General features: G+C 41.9%; 1 protein-coding gene across 7 annotated transcripts in view; it reads left to right on the top strand.

The window, feature by feature from the left end:
- Positions 1–14,560, top strand: part of LOC127449268 (histone deacetylase 4-like) — a 47,141-nt gene extending 32,581 nt beyond the window's left edge. For 4 of the 7 annotated variants that reach the window (XM_051712593.1, XM_051712590.1, XM_051712592.1 and 1 more), the window contains 17 exons: positions 296–482; positions 2,143–2,315; positions 4,680–4,850; positions 4,988–5,162; positions 9,711–9,844; positions 10,035–10,137; positions 10,293–10,339; positions 10,436–10,543; positions 10,621–10,676; positions 10,760–10,847; positions 10,949–11,068; positions 11,216–11,313; positions 12,605–12,723; positions 12,821–12,954; positions 13,082–13,166; positions 13,630–13,765; positions 13,849–14,560. In XM_051712593.1, coding sequence (XP_051568553.1) covers positions 296–482; positions 2,143–2,315; positions 4,680–4,850; positions 4,988–5,162; positions 9,711–9,844; positions 10,035–10,137; positions 10,293–10,339; positions 10,436–10,543; positions 10,621–10,676; positions 10,760–10,847; positions 10,949–11,068; positions 11,216–11,313; positions 12,605–12,723; positions 12,821–12,954; positions 13,082–13,166; positions 13,630–13,765; positions 13,849–13,888 — 1,974 coding nt within the window. In that variant the 3' untranslated portion in view covers positions 13,889–14,560. The other 3 variants (XM_051712591.1, XR_007898699.1, XM_051712594.1) reach the window with 3 other exon arrangements.
- The last annotated feature ends 222 nt before the right edge of the window (positions 14,561–14,782 follow it).

Here is a 14,782-nt window from a genome sequence, read left to right as displayed (position 1 = left end):
CCGCATATATCACTCATCCACAATTACAGGTTGCCATGGACAGATTAACATAAAACCTCCACCAGTAAGAGCTCGTGACACTGAAGCTAATGCCGGATTTTCAATGAAGAAGTATTATTCAGTTATTTAGTCCAATGCTTATCTGTATGTGAGCAACTGTCCCAATAATCTTGAAATGTGTTTTTGGCCTTGTGATTCTGGACTGGTTTTGACCATGTGTAGTCAGTTGCCAATTTCATTTGTTTTTTTTATAAGATGCTTTGAAATTATTTCAATTTATGTTTCATTTGTCAAGGTGACGCCTACACAGCAGGACAGCGAGCTTTTGTCTATGACCAGTTTACCCATAACAACTTCATTCCTGACCAGCTCGCACCTTCCGTCATATCTTGGCAATTCTGACACCGCAAATTCCCACAATGCACTGATGCAGCACATGGTCCTTCTTGAGCAATCGGCTCCACACAGTCCTTTAGTAGCAGGTGAGTCCAGTTTGATTCAGTCTGAGCTTTTCAAAGTTTCTATCATAAGCTCCTGAGACCCGAGTGTGACTGCGGTGTGCATTTTCCATTTCCTTTTTTGATGTGTAACTAGTAGCACCATATAAACAAGCAACAAAATGTTTTAAAAATTCTAGAACAAATCGTTTTCCTAAAAATTAATGTCCACATATGTGGACATCATGTTTATCAGTGCGCTGATGCGTAAAAAATTGTAAAAAAATTTAAAGCAGCATATCAAACGAAACTAGAGATGCTACTCTTTACAACCAAACAGGTTTCAATAAAAAACTCAGAGGTTTCTTACCAGAGGCACTTTTGTTGCTGCTACGCCCATAAAAGCGATTCATGGAAATCAGCGCCCTGCTGTTGTCACGTGACTTGGTGCGCCAGAATTTGAACCCTTAAATGACAGTGTAGAGTCTTGTGAACAGAAATCAGTCGGTTAAAATAATTAATTATGCATTAGTTACAGCGAAGCCAAACTACAACGTCCACACATGTGGACGCAGGGTTGTACGAGGATAAAGACGCTGTTCAAAGTGCCCATCAGTAATGATGAAGCTGTCAGACCTCTTGACTTGCATAATATTTATCGAGCGTGTACTGGCACACGAAACACAGAAGTCTCTCTCTTGTGTCACTGTGTTCGTGTGGCTGAAAGTCTCATCACCTCAGAACGAGAAGGGTTTCGGCCTCACCGAATGTTTCCCAGGCCACTGTCACAGGATTACATAAACACTGAAATGTGTGAACGACCCGGTCTGCATCGCAGTTCTATCAGGACTCCGAGTGCAGCAGAGTCAGGGGTCCGTCTGGTTAATTAGATCTGTGTTCTGATCCACTCCTGGCAGGAGGCCCGAGCAACAGAACACAGTGTGCCAGGCCAAGTGACGGGGGTGGGGGGGCTCGCTCGCACTCCCACTAGAGCAGAAGAATATATCTGTAGTTCCCTGAATGGAACACGTAAATGAAACAATGAAGGAGCTCAGATGAGTGCAGGGACCCTCCGAAAGCCTCCTAATGTTTTCAGCTGCCAGTGCAGCCATGCATGACAGTTGTGATGTCTGTGGAGAACTGTTAATGGAGCGCATTGTACTGGGTGTTTCATTGTCACTGGCGCTTTTGAAAATTTCCAGCTTAAATGAGTTCATCATTATACTAAGATGTTAAGAATCCTGATTTGATTTAAGTTTTAAGTGGTAATTCACAACAGCATGACAAGAACAGAAAGGAAATTAAAGAAACATTGTTTATTGAAAATGGCTTGGATACATCTGATCTTGGGACGCGGCACAACGTGTCAACCTTAAACTGTTCTTTTAAAAGTTGATATTAAAATCCATCACAAAGCAAAAGTTCTTTGACCTGAAGTCAGCTTAAGATGCTGTCTTGTTGTGATTTTACAATGATTTAAACAGGTTTAGGTAGGAGCTCTGAGTAGAAGTTTGTTTTTAGAAGCTATTAGATTGATTGATTCATCAATTAAACTTTGTCAAATGGCATCCAGCTAGACTGATTGTCATACATAGTGTAACTCCAAGATATGAGACAAGGCTCATAAAATAGGGACTGCCCCTGTTTTATCATGACCTCTGGTCCCCCTGTTGCATTCATGAAGCGGGTCTGTCTTCTCCTGCAGGTATGGGGGGTGTCCCACTACAGAAGCTGCGGCAGCACCGTCCGTTGGGCCGCACGCAGTCGGCTCCTCTTCCTCAGAGCACACAAGCTCTTCAACAGCTAGTGGTCCAACAGCAGCATCAACAGTTCCTGGAGAAACACAAACAACAGTTCCAACAGCTGCACATCAACAAGGTGAGAAATGAAACTTCTTTCAGTGACAGATTCAACAGCAATCAGTAAACTGTTCCATAATGCATTTGTCCGTGAAATAGTGCAGACGGAAGATGCATTACCTTCTCATTTGATTGCATTAATTATTACAATTATATTGGTGGTTAGCTATGGTGCACATGATCCAAAGAACAACACGTGATTCTTGTCCCGGTCACAGTAGTGTCATGGCAACCGAAAGGAAATAGCCCGTATTTGTTTGAGCAGGATGAATGTCACATGCGAGCGGAGAGTGACTCCTTTGTTTGGAATCTCTCAGGTAGATGCTGGACGCGATTCATATCTTCAGTTTACTCCCGTTATAGTGAGTGCTGCGCTGAAATCAGAATTTTCATTTTACCTGCAGCTGGTGGTGCATTAACAGCTGAGGTTCTGAGATGGAAGTCCAAAGGTCACAAGTTCAGACCCTGATAGAGGCGACACATACGCTAGAGAGTATTCGTAACACTGGAACACAAGCTTTCTCCATGCGATCCGTTCCTGTCATTATTGTACTGAAAATTGCTTTGGAGTAAGTGTCTGCTAAATGACCCAACATCTTTGCAGCAATGACCTTCTGAAGCTCATACACTGTAAAGCAAATACAATAGACGAGTCTGGTTTGATACTGTGATTTAACGTTCAGTGTTTGAATACTTAATGTTGCTTGTGCAGAATCTGGCTTGTGTGTGCAGTGTGATTCATTCTGTAATTGTGTGGTAAACCTTCAGTGCGCTGCATGCTTTAGTGTGGGTTAGCGAGCCCTGCATGTGTTTGTCATCTTCATTTAAACACGCCACCGAACATCAAACTTTCAGCAGCAGGACTCCGGTCGAGCGGGGGAAAGAGATGCTTATTTTTTTTTTTTTCAATTTGGAATGCCCAATTCCCAATGTGCTCTAAGTCCTAGTGGTGGCATAGTGACTCGCCTCAATCCGGGTGGCGGAGGACGAATCTCAGTCACCTCCATGTCTGAGACCGTCAATCCGCGCATCTTGTCACGTGGCTTGTTGAGCGCGTTACCGTGGAGACCTAACGCACGTGGAGGCTTCACGCTATTCTCCGCGGCATCCATGCACAACTCGCCACGCACCCCACCAAGAGCAAGAACCACATTTTAGCAACCACGAGGAGGTTAAACTAACGTGACTCTACCCACCCTAGCAACCGGGCCAACTGGTTGCTTAGGAAGCCTGACTGGAGTCACTCAGCACGCCCTGGATTTGGAGACGCTTGTTTGTAAATGAGTATGAAGATGAATCAACACGAGACACTCTCTGATGTCAATAATGTTCCTATGGTGTTTGGCCAGCATTAGCCAACTCGCTACAGCCGTGTATTTGATTTGGGATGCTGCAGCTGTATCCATGACAACAGGATACTTCCAGACTTGAGTTCAGGGTGCTTGTCTGTGTCACTGGCCAAGCACAAATGTTTTCAGTGCAAGTTAATTTGATGTTGCATAAATTAAGAAGCAGTTCAACACATAAATGTTTCATAAAACAAGAGTGGTTTTCAGTCAGTATTGGCTGTTAAGAGTCGTGTTGATGGAACTGTGTGGCGTTTGAGCGATCTTTGTGATGTGCCAAAAGCAGATTATGAGCCTCTATGACCCCTGACACTAATCTCTCAAAGGACTTGTATGGTCTGTGACAGTACTGTTCTTCTGTCATCAAGCAGCTACACAAAGGACACACAGGTGAGATCAGCTCTACAGAACCTTCCCATCATGCCACATGCTTCATTTACGTCCCATTTGACCTGCGTGGAATTTACGTCCCATTTGACCTGCACTGACTTCAGAACAGCTCTTCACAACAGATAAACACACACTGAGGAAACACTGCAGCGATAGTGAACCGTTTCTCTACAGCGTTTCTCTCAATGTTTTCTCTTTCCCATCAGCCAGCAGAAAACAGAGATTATGTGTCATCTACAACCAAGTACAGTCCATCTTCAATCAACATTACGAGTGACCAGTCAGAACCAGTCTGAATTGTTCTTTTGCCTGCAGCTCATTGGTCACTGTCAGGTCCATGAGAGACCGCCCACTAACAGTCACAGAAGAGAGTGAGTAGGGTCATGACCTCTGCAGGAGCTGCTGGCTTGTTAATGACAAAGTCACTTGCTCAGTTGCTTCTTAATCTTTACACTTGGTCCCCTTGATCTTGAATATTTGCTTGAACGCACACGCACCCTGACTCACTTTGATTTCTCAAACACTTCTGTAAAAGAGGTTTTGGATAAAAAAGCATCAGCTAAAGACTAAAACTGTGTATTCACATCAGATGTGGTAAAAACAAGGTACCATACTTTACTCTTCTGGGGGGTGTGTGTGTGTGTTAGATGTTGAGTAAACCGAATGAGCGACAGCACCAGAGTCACCCGGAGGAAACGGAAGAGGAGCTGCGAGAGCAACAGGCCGTCACACAGACACAACAGATTCACATGAACATCAACATTAAACAAGAACCTCCTGATCTGCAAGAGGATGAACAAGAGCTGCTCTTCAAACAGGTGAGAGACAGAAACAAAGTACTGATATATGTTGAACAATCATGCCAGTGAAACTGGCAGAGAAAGACTGTGTTTGTTGTATATGTTGCCCTCTTGTGGTGGTGGTTGGTAAAAAAAAAAAATCTGTGTGTGTGTAGCAGGCTCTTCTATTAGAACAGCAGAGAATTCATCAGCTAAAAAACTATCAGGCATCAATGGAGGCAGCTGGTGCATCAATCACTTTTCCAGGGCACCGCCCCCTTTCCAGGGCCCAATCATCTCCTGCGTCTGCATCATTCATTAGTGTGCAAGAACAACCTTCCAAAACCACAGGTACATCCTGCTTGTGAATTTTGTGTGTATAATGTTGTTGTAGAAGGTATTATATACGTGTGTGTGTGTGTGTGTATATATATGTGTGTGTGTGTGTGTGTATATGTATATGTATGTGTGTGTGTGTGTGTATATATATATGTGTGTGTGTGTGTATATATATGTGTTGGTTCCGCTTAGCGGCTGGAGTTTGTTTTGTGGAATAACACTCCTTCAGGACAGTATGTGGATGAATCTGCATGTTCTTTGTGCTTATGCCTCCTATTAGATGGAGTTTGTTTTGTGGAATATTTCTTGCAAAACATTAGAGTGATTAGGGCATGGGTTACACTCATGTAACAGCCGAATGGGCCGGCTCACTGAACATTCGTTTGACTGCCTGAGGAAACTGAACTGTCTTTACAAAAAAAAAAAAAAGAAAAAAATGTATGCTGGTTCTGCTAGTGGCTGGAGTTTGTTTTGTGTATGAACACACCTTCGGGACAGTTATGTGGATGAATCTACATGCTCTTTGTGCTTATGCCTCATATTGGCTGAAGTTTGTTTTATAGATTATTTTCTGTTGTGTAATTCTGTCTCACAAAATTTGTATAGAATCACCGGACTTGAGCAATCCGACGGCAAAGTTGTCACGGGGGCTCTAATAGGCGTACATGGACTGTTTGAGTTTAGAGGGATGGACACCAGTTGGCGCTGTCATATGTGGGGTTAATGCGCGTGTTTTTCTTTTGTTCTGGGGGAAGTTCAGGGTTTGTTTATTGCACTAATGTTGGAAAGTGATCTTTATAATCTTGTTTTTGACACAATCAATTTTTTCTAATATGTCAAAATGTCAAATGTTAATATGAATAGTTTGTCTCTCTCCACGTGGAATGTGAATTGCTTGGGGCACCCCATAAAAAGAGTCCATAAGATTTATTCTAGTATAGAGTTTTTCTTATATCTAAGTCCCTCATTTCATCTGTTGTTGATTACTCAATTGGAAACATCTTAGTCTCAGATCACGCCCTGGTGAGTTTAGAGGTGTTGCCACATATAGAGAAAAAGAAATCATATAATTGGCACTTTAATGTATTCCTTTTGCAAAATCCTGAATTCCAACAAATGTTAAAGACTGAAATCAATGTTTATATGGAGACCAACTGGTCCTCAGTATCCTCTGTGGGCGTGGCTTGGGAGGCACTTAAGGCGGTTCTTAGGGGCCGGATCATACAGTATGCCTCATTCACCAAAAAATCCTAAGCACAGGAACTCGTGGAGTTGGAAGGGAATATTAAAAGTGCCGAGGCAGAGCTGAAGTGTCGAATGTCGCCTCAGAGAATTGACCTGATTGAAATACGGATATAATGCTATTTTGTCACGGAAGGTGGAGTTTTGGCTATTCAGGGAAAGACAGTCATCCTTTGAGTCGGGGGACAAAGCAGGGAAGCTTTTGGCTAGATATATAAAGCAGAGAGAGTCTTTTTCTATCATTCCCTCAGTGAAATCTGCTGGTGGTGAAATATTTATCTCAACCATTGATATTAATAATGCTTTTAAAGAATTCTATCTTGATCTCAATAGTTCCACGTCTTCGTCTACTGATGAGGATATTAGAAACTTTGTGGAACCATTAGATCTTCCTAAACTGACAATTGAGCAAAAAAATTCTCTTGATTCTGAGATAATCTTGGAGGAGCTTGGCGTGGTAATTAAGGATCTGCCTACAGGCAAGGCTTCGGGGCCATATGGTTTTGCCGCTGAGTTTTTTAGATCTTATGCTACAGAACTGGCTCCACTTTTGTTAGAAGTTTATATGGAATCATTAAAGAATGGAAAGCTTCCGCCAACCATGACACAAGCCCGGATCAGTCTGATTCTTAAAAAGGACAAAGATCCAAGCAAGTGTAAGAGTTATCGTCCAATTTCCCTGATCCAGCTAGACGTTAAAATATTGTCAAAAATTTTAGCTAATCGATTAAGCAATGACATCACTTACACATATAGATCAGGTGGGGTTTATTCGGGGCTGCAGCTCTTCTGATAACATCAGGCGTTTCATCAATATCATGTGGTCAGTGTCAAATGAACAATCTCCGATCGCTGCCATCTCACTTGACACCAAAAAGGCATTTGGAATGGTAGAATGGGATTATCTTTTTAAGATTTTGGAAATGTATGGGTTTGGGAGTACGTTTATTGGATGGATTAAGTTACTTTATAGACACCCGGTAGTAGCAGAACAAATTTCAGATCGTTTTACTCTGGATAGGGGCACCCAGCAGGGTTGCCCTCTTTCCCCATTATTGTTCTGTCTTGCCCTGGAACCATTAGCAGTTGCGATAAAAAAAAGGTAGATGATTTTCCAGGGGTGGTGGCGGGAGGTATGGCGCATAATATTTTGCTTTACACAGATGATATTTTATTATATGTCTCCGACCCCACTAGATCTATGCCTTGCCTCCACAGAATTATTAATTCCTTTTCTAAATTCTCAGGATACAGAATTAGTTGGTGTAAATTCGAAGCTTTGGCTCTGACAGCGTACTGTCCAGTAATGGATTTTCAGCCGGGCGACTTCCAGTGGCCCAAACAGGGCATTAAGTATTTAGGCAATTTATTCCCAGCAGATTTGTCTGGTTTAGTTAGAGTTAATTTTGACCCCTTAATAAAAAGGTTTTCGAGTGATGTGGGCAGGTGGGCTTCATTACGTTTATCGATGATTGGGAAGGTTAATGTTATTAAAATGAACTGTGTTCCAATATTTAACTTCCTGCTACAGTCCCTCCCTATAGATGTCCCCCTCTCTTATTTCAAGCAATTTGATAGCATAGCGAAGTCCTTCATTTGGAATGGAAAGCGTCCCAGATTACATTTTAATAAATTACGTAGGCTGATTGACAAAGGTGTGCTAGGCCTACCCAAGATTTTGTTTTATTATTATGCGTTCGGTCTCAGACATTTGGCTCATTGGTCACTTCCACCTGAGAGAGCTCCTCCCTGGTTTTGTATTGAACAGGAAGTCCTTGCCCATATTTTGCCATTGCAAAGCCTTTCTATCAAACTAACTGGAGAAGTGAAGTTACACTCCGTTATCCCACATTTACACTCGGTATGGACAAAAGTGTCCAGAGTGTTTAATTGGGATATTTATTTAAATGTTGCCTCGAGCATATGATTATGCTCAACCCCAAATTATGCATTAATAAGTCCCCTTTCTGTTGGTCAGATTGGATTGTGAGGGGGGGTTACTACACTCGGTGACCTATATGAGGGTGGAGTGTTGAGATCTTTTGAGAATTTGGTTCAACATTTTAGGATTCCCAGATCTCAGTTCTTTAGGTATTTACAGCTGTGCCACCTGCTCTGTACTATTTTTGGAGTAGCAAACACCCTCCTAAAGCAGCAGATACTCTGGGAGGGGTGATTACTGCTTTTGGAAAAGGTCATGAGGCATCAGTGTATTACTCCCTGCTAATTCAGAGTCTGGGGGATGGAGCTTTAATTCTATTAAGAGATTATGACTGTAAGGTGCTTGAGAAGTGCCCGACAAGACAGTCACATCTATGGTAAGTGCTACAGGAAGTGTGGGATGAAATGTCACCTGAGTATCTGGACAAACTGACAGCTAGAATAACAAGGATCAGCAAAGCTGTCATTGCTGCACGTGGAGGATCTGTATGATGAGAACTCTTTGAAGTAGTTTAAGAAGATTTTTTTCTAATTGTAATAGTAATTTTTCATGTTATTAATGTCCTGACTATACATTGTGATAAGTTGAATGCCACTTTGGTGAATAAAAGTACCAATTTCTTAACATAAGAGCAAAATCTGTACATTGTTCCAGACTTTTGGCCGCCAGTGTGTGTGTGTTTGTGTATATATATACATATAAGAAGTTAATCATTTGTATTTGCTGCAGTAATAATGTATGTGTCTGCTGTGAAGTAGTCTCTGCTTCAGATGGCACGCCCACAGTCTGTTCACTAACCGTCTGATGCACATAGCACACAAAAGTGGAAAATGTTTTCTCAAACACTCAGCACAAATCTGATTAGCTGGTTTGATGGAACTGCTGTAAGTAGAAGCACACATTCAACCTGGAAACAGTAATGTTCACGAGGTTACGCATTGATACAATGAGCGCTTTTGAGGACAAAAAAAATCACCAGATTTGCTCACGTTTGCCAGGTTAGTGACATCAAACCTTTTAAAGATATTCAGAGTTTCATTTAAGGCACGCTGCAGAAAGTGGAATCCACAAGCAGAGCTGCATATTCTGTATTGTTTATCAGTTAAGTTTTTGAAATTCTCAGCGATGAGGTTTTCTGTGGAATACCAAGCGGAGATTGCTGTGCCATAATGATTTCTTTCCCCATGTCAGTCTTTTATTTTGGAATCGTATATCTCCGATAATCCTGCCCTTAAACCGCACGCAAGTAGACTGTTCTTGGCCAATCTTTGGCATTTTAGTGGCCACACGAGACTAGCTGTGAAGTGATATCAAGTGTTTGAATGTCTAGAAGTGTGAATCATCATATATGTGATGGGTGCTGTGTGTTTGTGTAGGTCTGGTGTATGACTCTCTCATGCAGAAGCACCAATGCATGTGCGGCAACACAAACACTCACCCGGAACACGCCGGTCGCATTCAAAGCATCTGGTCTCGACTGCAGGAGACGGGGCTGCGCAGCCAGTGTGAGGTGTGATTAATTTAATTAACATAATCACTGACCAATAATCAATCATGTAGCAGTACGAACAGAACAGTCATGTTTCTGATCATCAGTGTGGTGATGTTATAACAGAACTACATGTAGTGCACTTCTCATGTTATATCAGCAGAGGGTGCCAGTGCTGACTGTCTCTATGTCTCTCTCTCACTCTCTTCAGTGCATTCGTGGAAGAAAAGCTTCATTAGAGGAACTACAGACAGTTCATTCTGAAGCTCATGTGATGCTGTATGGAACAAACCCACTACGACAAAAACTAGACAGTAAGACATTATCACTTACCCCTCTAACAGATCAATGCAAACTAACATAATGTTCAGATAACACACACATGACGGACGGTTGGATGTGTTCACTCGAGTATTATTGTACAAGAATAATACATTAATCTGTGATTAAGTCATTCTCTCTCGCTCAGGTTCCGTCATATCAATGTTCGTGCGGTTGCCGTGTGGTGGTATTGGGGTGAGTATAAAAGATGACGTGTCTGTCATGTGGTAACACGTTCAGTTATTCATTTATATGTTGTGTGTTTCTGATCTATTTGATGTGTGCATTCAGGTGGACAGCGACACGATCTGGAATGAAGTTCACTCGTCGAGCGCCGCGCGTTTAGCTGTCGGTTCTGTGGTTGAGCTCGTCTTTAAAGTGGCAACAGGAGAGCTGAAGGTTTCTGTCTGATCTGTTTCATCTCATCATGTGATTCACTCTTCATGCCTAAAACATCAAATTTTTTCTTTTTTCAGAACGGCTTTGCTGTGGTTCGGCCGCCAGGACATCACGCAGAGGAGAGCACACCGATGTGAGATGCGTCACTGTTATTTACCTGTCACTCTTTAACTTATAAACATCAATAAACTCTGACACACTCTCGTCCAATCACAGGGGCTTCTGTTACTTTAATTCTGTTGCCATAGCAGCTAAACTCCTGCAACAAAGACTCAATATTAGCAGAATTCTCATTGTTGATTGGGTGAGTTTGTTGAAGAATTACGTTAAACTTTCTGCAAAAGATCTTTTTATTTTCTCACCGTAACGTTTTATTGAATCCTCTCGATGAAATGATGTTTACAGGATGTTCATCATGGCAACGGAACTCAGCAAGCGTTCTACGACGATCCAAACGTTCTTTACATTTCGCTTCATCGTTATGATGATGGCAATTTCTTCCCGGGCAGCGGAGCTCCTGAAGAGGTATACCTGTACAGATGACATTAGCGAGTGGATTGTTTTTATTTTATAACTCGTGTCAGGTCGTTTGTATCATTTCAAAGCAGCTTTACAGAAGGTCGTGTGTTCATGTCCCCAGTGAGCAAGTGTCTCTCTTTTGACCGTCATCAGGTGGGCAGCAGCTCAGGTGTCGGATTCAACGTCAATGTGGCTTTTACTGGCGGTCTGGAGCCACCGATGGGAGATGCAGAATATCTCGCTGCCTTCAGGTAAAACTCATCCACCTGGAAATTAAGTAATAATGTCATCATTTATTCACCCTCATGTTGTTCCAAACCCATGTGATGAGAACGAGAGCCTCAGTCACTATTCACTTTCAACACATCTTTTTTTATTTACAATGAAACTCATTCTGCTAAACATTTGTTTGTGTTCCACAGAAGAAAGTCAAACAAGTTTGAAATATGAGGATGACTAAATGATGACACAATTTTCATATTTGGGTGAATTATTCCTTTCACGACTCTCCATCGTCGGTCAGTGTGTTCATTTGCTGAAGTTCATCAGATTTGTTCATTCTCAGCTCAGATTTCAGCAGTTGTGTTGTTTGTGTTGTTGTGAGTGCAGCTTGTCAAGACTTCAGTTCTACACAACATCATTTCTGTTTTAGTGACTCCTGTTCACACATACACACACATATGATTTATTTGTCAAGCTCTTGTGTGTAGCTGTAGGTGGAAATATTGATTTCACCCACCATTACCCTTCAGCTCAGACGAGAAATCACAAACTCAGGAAAACTAATTTCTGTAAACAATCTTCATCACCATCATCACATGTGCTGTACAAGTCTGTGATTGTCTAACAGTGAGATCAGATTTCTCTCTTTAAACCACAATCATGTCAATAATAATCTGATGTTTGCTAACACTACTGTAAGTACACAGACTGATTTCAGAAGACTGAGTTGAATATTAATGCTCATTTTTGAAAAGTACATTCAAGCCGTTCTGCTGATCAGTGGCTTCAGGATTCTTCCAAAAGGTCCAATCACATTTTTAAGCCAATTAAAATGTAATTTGGACATCGTATTGCTCCTTTTCTCAGGACAGCTTGTCAAGAAATAATGAAACACTCTTCATGTGTGAATATGAAATGAGAGATTCACCACGAGAATAACGCTGTAAATCAAACACCGAGTTTGACCCATTCCAGACCCGATCTGACGGCGAAAACAGTTATTAAAATGACGAGACTTGTTTGTTGCGTATTTTTCCAGATGAACACTTGATTAATGTTTTAATGATTTTAAAGTGGAAATCCTAACGTCTCTAAAATCTCAAACACTAGTTTCACACTTTAGTGAATCTCTTAAAAACCACGTCTGCTGATGTTTTGTAAAAATAGGATCCAAACATAAAAGTTCCTGAATATGCCCACACACACACACACAGTGTTCACAGTCGCTTCTCTCACACCAGCACTCAATATTCAGAAGAAAGAAGAAAACTGCACCATGTTTTTGCTCCTATTTGTGCGTTGAAATGTTTGATGTTGTAGGACGGTGGTGATGCCGATCGCTGATGAGTTCGCTCCAGATATCGTGTTGGTTTCTGCAGGTTTTGATGCCGTGGACGGACATCCTCCTCCACTCGGAGGTTATAAACTCACCTCCAGATGTAAGTGCCGTCTCTTTAACTGCTCATGACACAAACCAGTTCATCATCTCTGTGTAATTAAGATCATCTGATGCTCACTGTATCGTCACTGTGGCAGGTTTAGGTCACCTAACTAAACAGCTGATGGGGTTAGCGGGTGGTCGTGTGGTGCTGGCGCTGGAGGGAGGTCATGACCTCAGAGCCATATGTGACGCATCAGAGGCGTGTGTGTCCGCACTGCTGGGAATCGAGGTGAGACGCAAATCATTTCCCATCATGCTTTGCTGTCAGGTGTTTGTGTTACTTTCTGTTGTGTTTTTGATTGTTCTTCAGACGCTGCTTTTAAAATGATTTGATTGTGTGTGTTTGTGTTAAACAGCCGGAACCACTGTCAGCAGAACTCCTGAAACAGAGACCCAATGACAACGCCGTGAACACTATCGAAAAAGTTCTTGAAATTCACAGTGAGTCTTCATTGATTTATAATGTTTGAATGTAAATCCTTGAATTCTGTCTTTTCAGGAATATTCTGCTGCAAAACAACTTAAACTCTATTGCTGTTGATGACCACAGAAAATAACAACTTCCCTCAATCTGTAAAATCACACAGTTATATTTATGCATTTACAATGTAAGTTTATGGGCAAGGACTGAATTATGAAACTGAGTGATAGAAACATTTTATTAACCCCTTCTGTATAAAGTTATATTTAATATTCCAACTCAAATGTATTATGCGAAAGTTTCTGGATTTACATGATCATGACGTTTTTGGTTTGTTTGTGAACACTGAGGGACGAGTCAAAATTATTTTGGTAATCTTCAGCATGTCACAGATAAGTTTTTTTCCATAGAAGTTATATTGAACCAAGACCCACAATTCATGAAAACTAGTTTTCATTTGTCCTGGCGCGTGTGTGTATTCAGGTAAGTACTGGAGATCTGTTCGGCATTTCAAGTCCAGCGTGAGCCGATCGCTGACTGAAGCTCAGAGGGGCGATTCTGAAGAGAACGAGACCGTAACGGCGATGGCGTCTTTATCTGTCACTACGCAGGAGAAACGGTACGGCTGTGTTTTCAGATTCGTTTTCATCTCGCTTTTGGTCCTCTCACACAATCTGTGCGGCATTTGGTTTGTTTCCTCAGAACGGAGGATGAACCGATGGAAGAGGAGCCGCCCATGTAGAGGAAGGAGTTTATGAAACCTCGGAGCTCTTCGCCTCTATTTGACTTCTTTTTACGGAGACGCTCACCGAGGGCAGCGTTGAGCAACAGGTGAGCAGAGAGACGTGTGGGCAGAGAGCGTTAGTGCCGTCGACCGCTGGCACAGTTCAAGCTGCAGTGACTTGAGGTGTATGTTTTTGGAGATCTCCACAAACACAGAGGGCCGTTCAAAAGAGTCAGTAGATCATTCTGACAGAGAGAGGGACAGAGGACTGAAGAAAGAGGAAGTGTCCAACAAACTGTCTACAGGCACCAGAAGACTGTAATGTTTAAAGCTGCACTCAGTAATTGTTTCCTCATTTAAAAAGTTTGACTCTTCAACACGTGAACGGTAATTTTGAAACATGTATAAAATCATGAGCACTCCAGTCATTTCAGTAACCTTATAAAAGCTGTTTTATTCTACATGGAGGGTCCCCTCATGTTATGATCACATGACCAGTTGAATACTTCTCGTTTAATCTCAGTAACTGGCCTGTTATTGGATACTCACTCATCATGGCTGACTGAATAGTGAATTTCTTCAATGAAATCGGAAACTGAACTGTTTGAATGATGCTGCGTCCAAACCGCTGTAAGTGTCAGTGTGAGTCCAAGACGACATGCATAAAAACGTACTGAGTGCACCTTTAATAAAACACTCATCATAGTTCTTCACCACTGCAGGGTGTCGCTGTAACTCAAGCGTTTTTGAGCGAGTGCCTTTAATGAAACCGTCTGAGGAACTTTACATTCAGACATGAAACTCCAGAAGAGAGTGTTTGGAGAGATTTCAGCATGTTCACACAGCGGTGTCGACTCTTTAGTCTGAAACATATTGTCGAAAAAGACGCTTCAGAAAATGGCTGTAAGTGAC

This window comes from Myxocyprinus asiaticus, chromosome 12 (assembly GCF_019703515.2).
Source record: "Myxocyprinus asiaticus isolate MX2 ecotype Aquarium Trade chromosome 12, UBuf_Myxa_2, whole genome shotgun sequence".
NCBI lineage: Eukaryota > Metazoa > Chordata > Actinopteri > Cypriniformes > Catostomidae > Myxocyprinus > Myxocyprinus asiaticus.
This window is presented reverse-complemented; position numbering and strand designations above follow the sequence as displayed.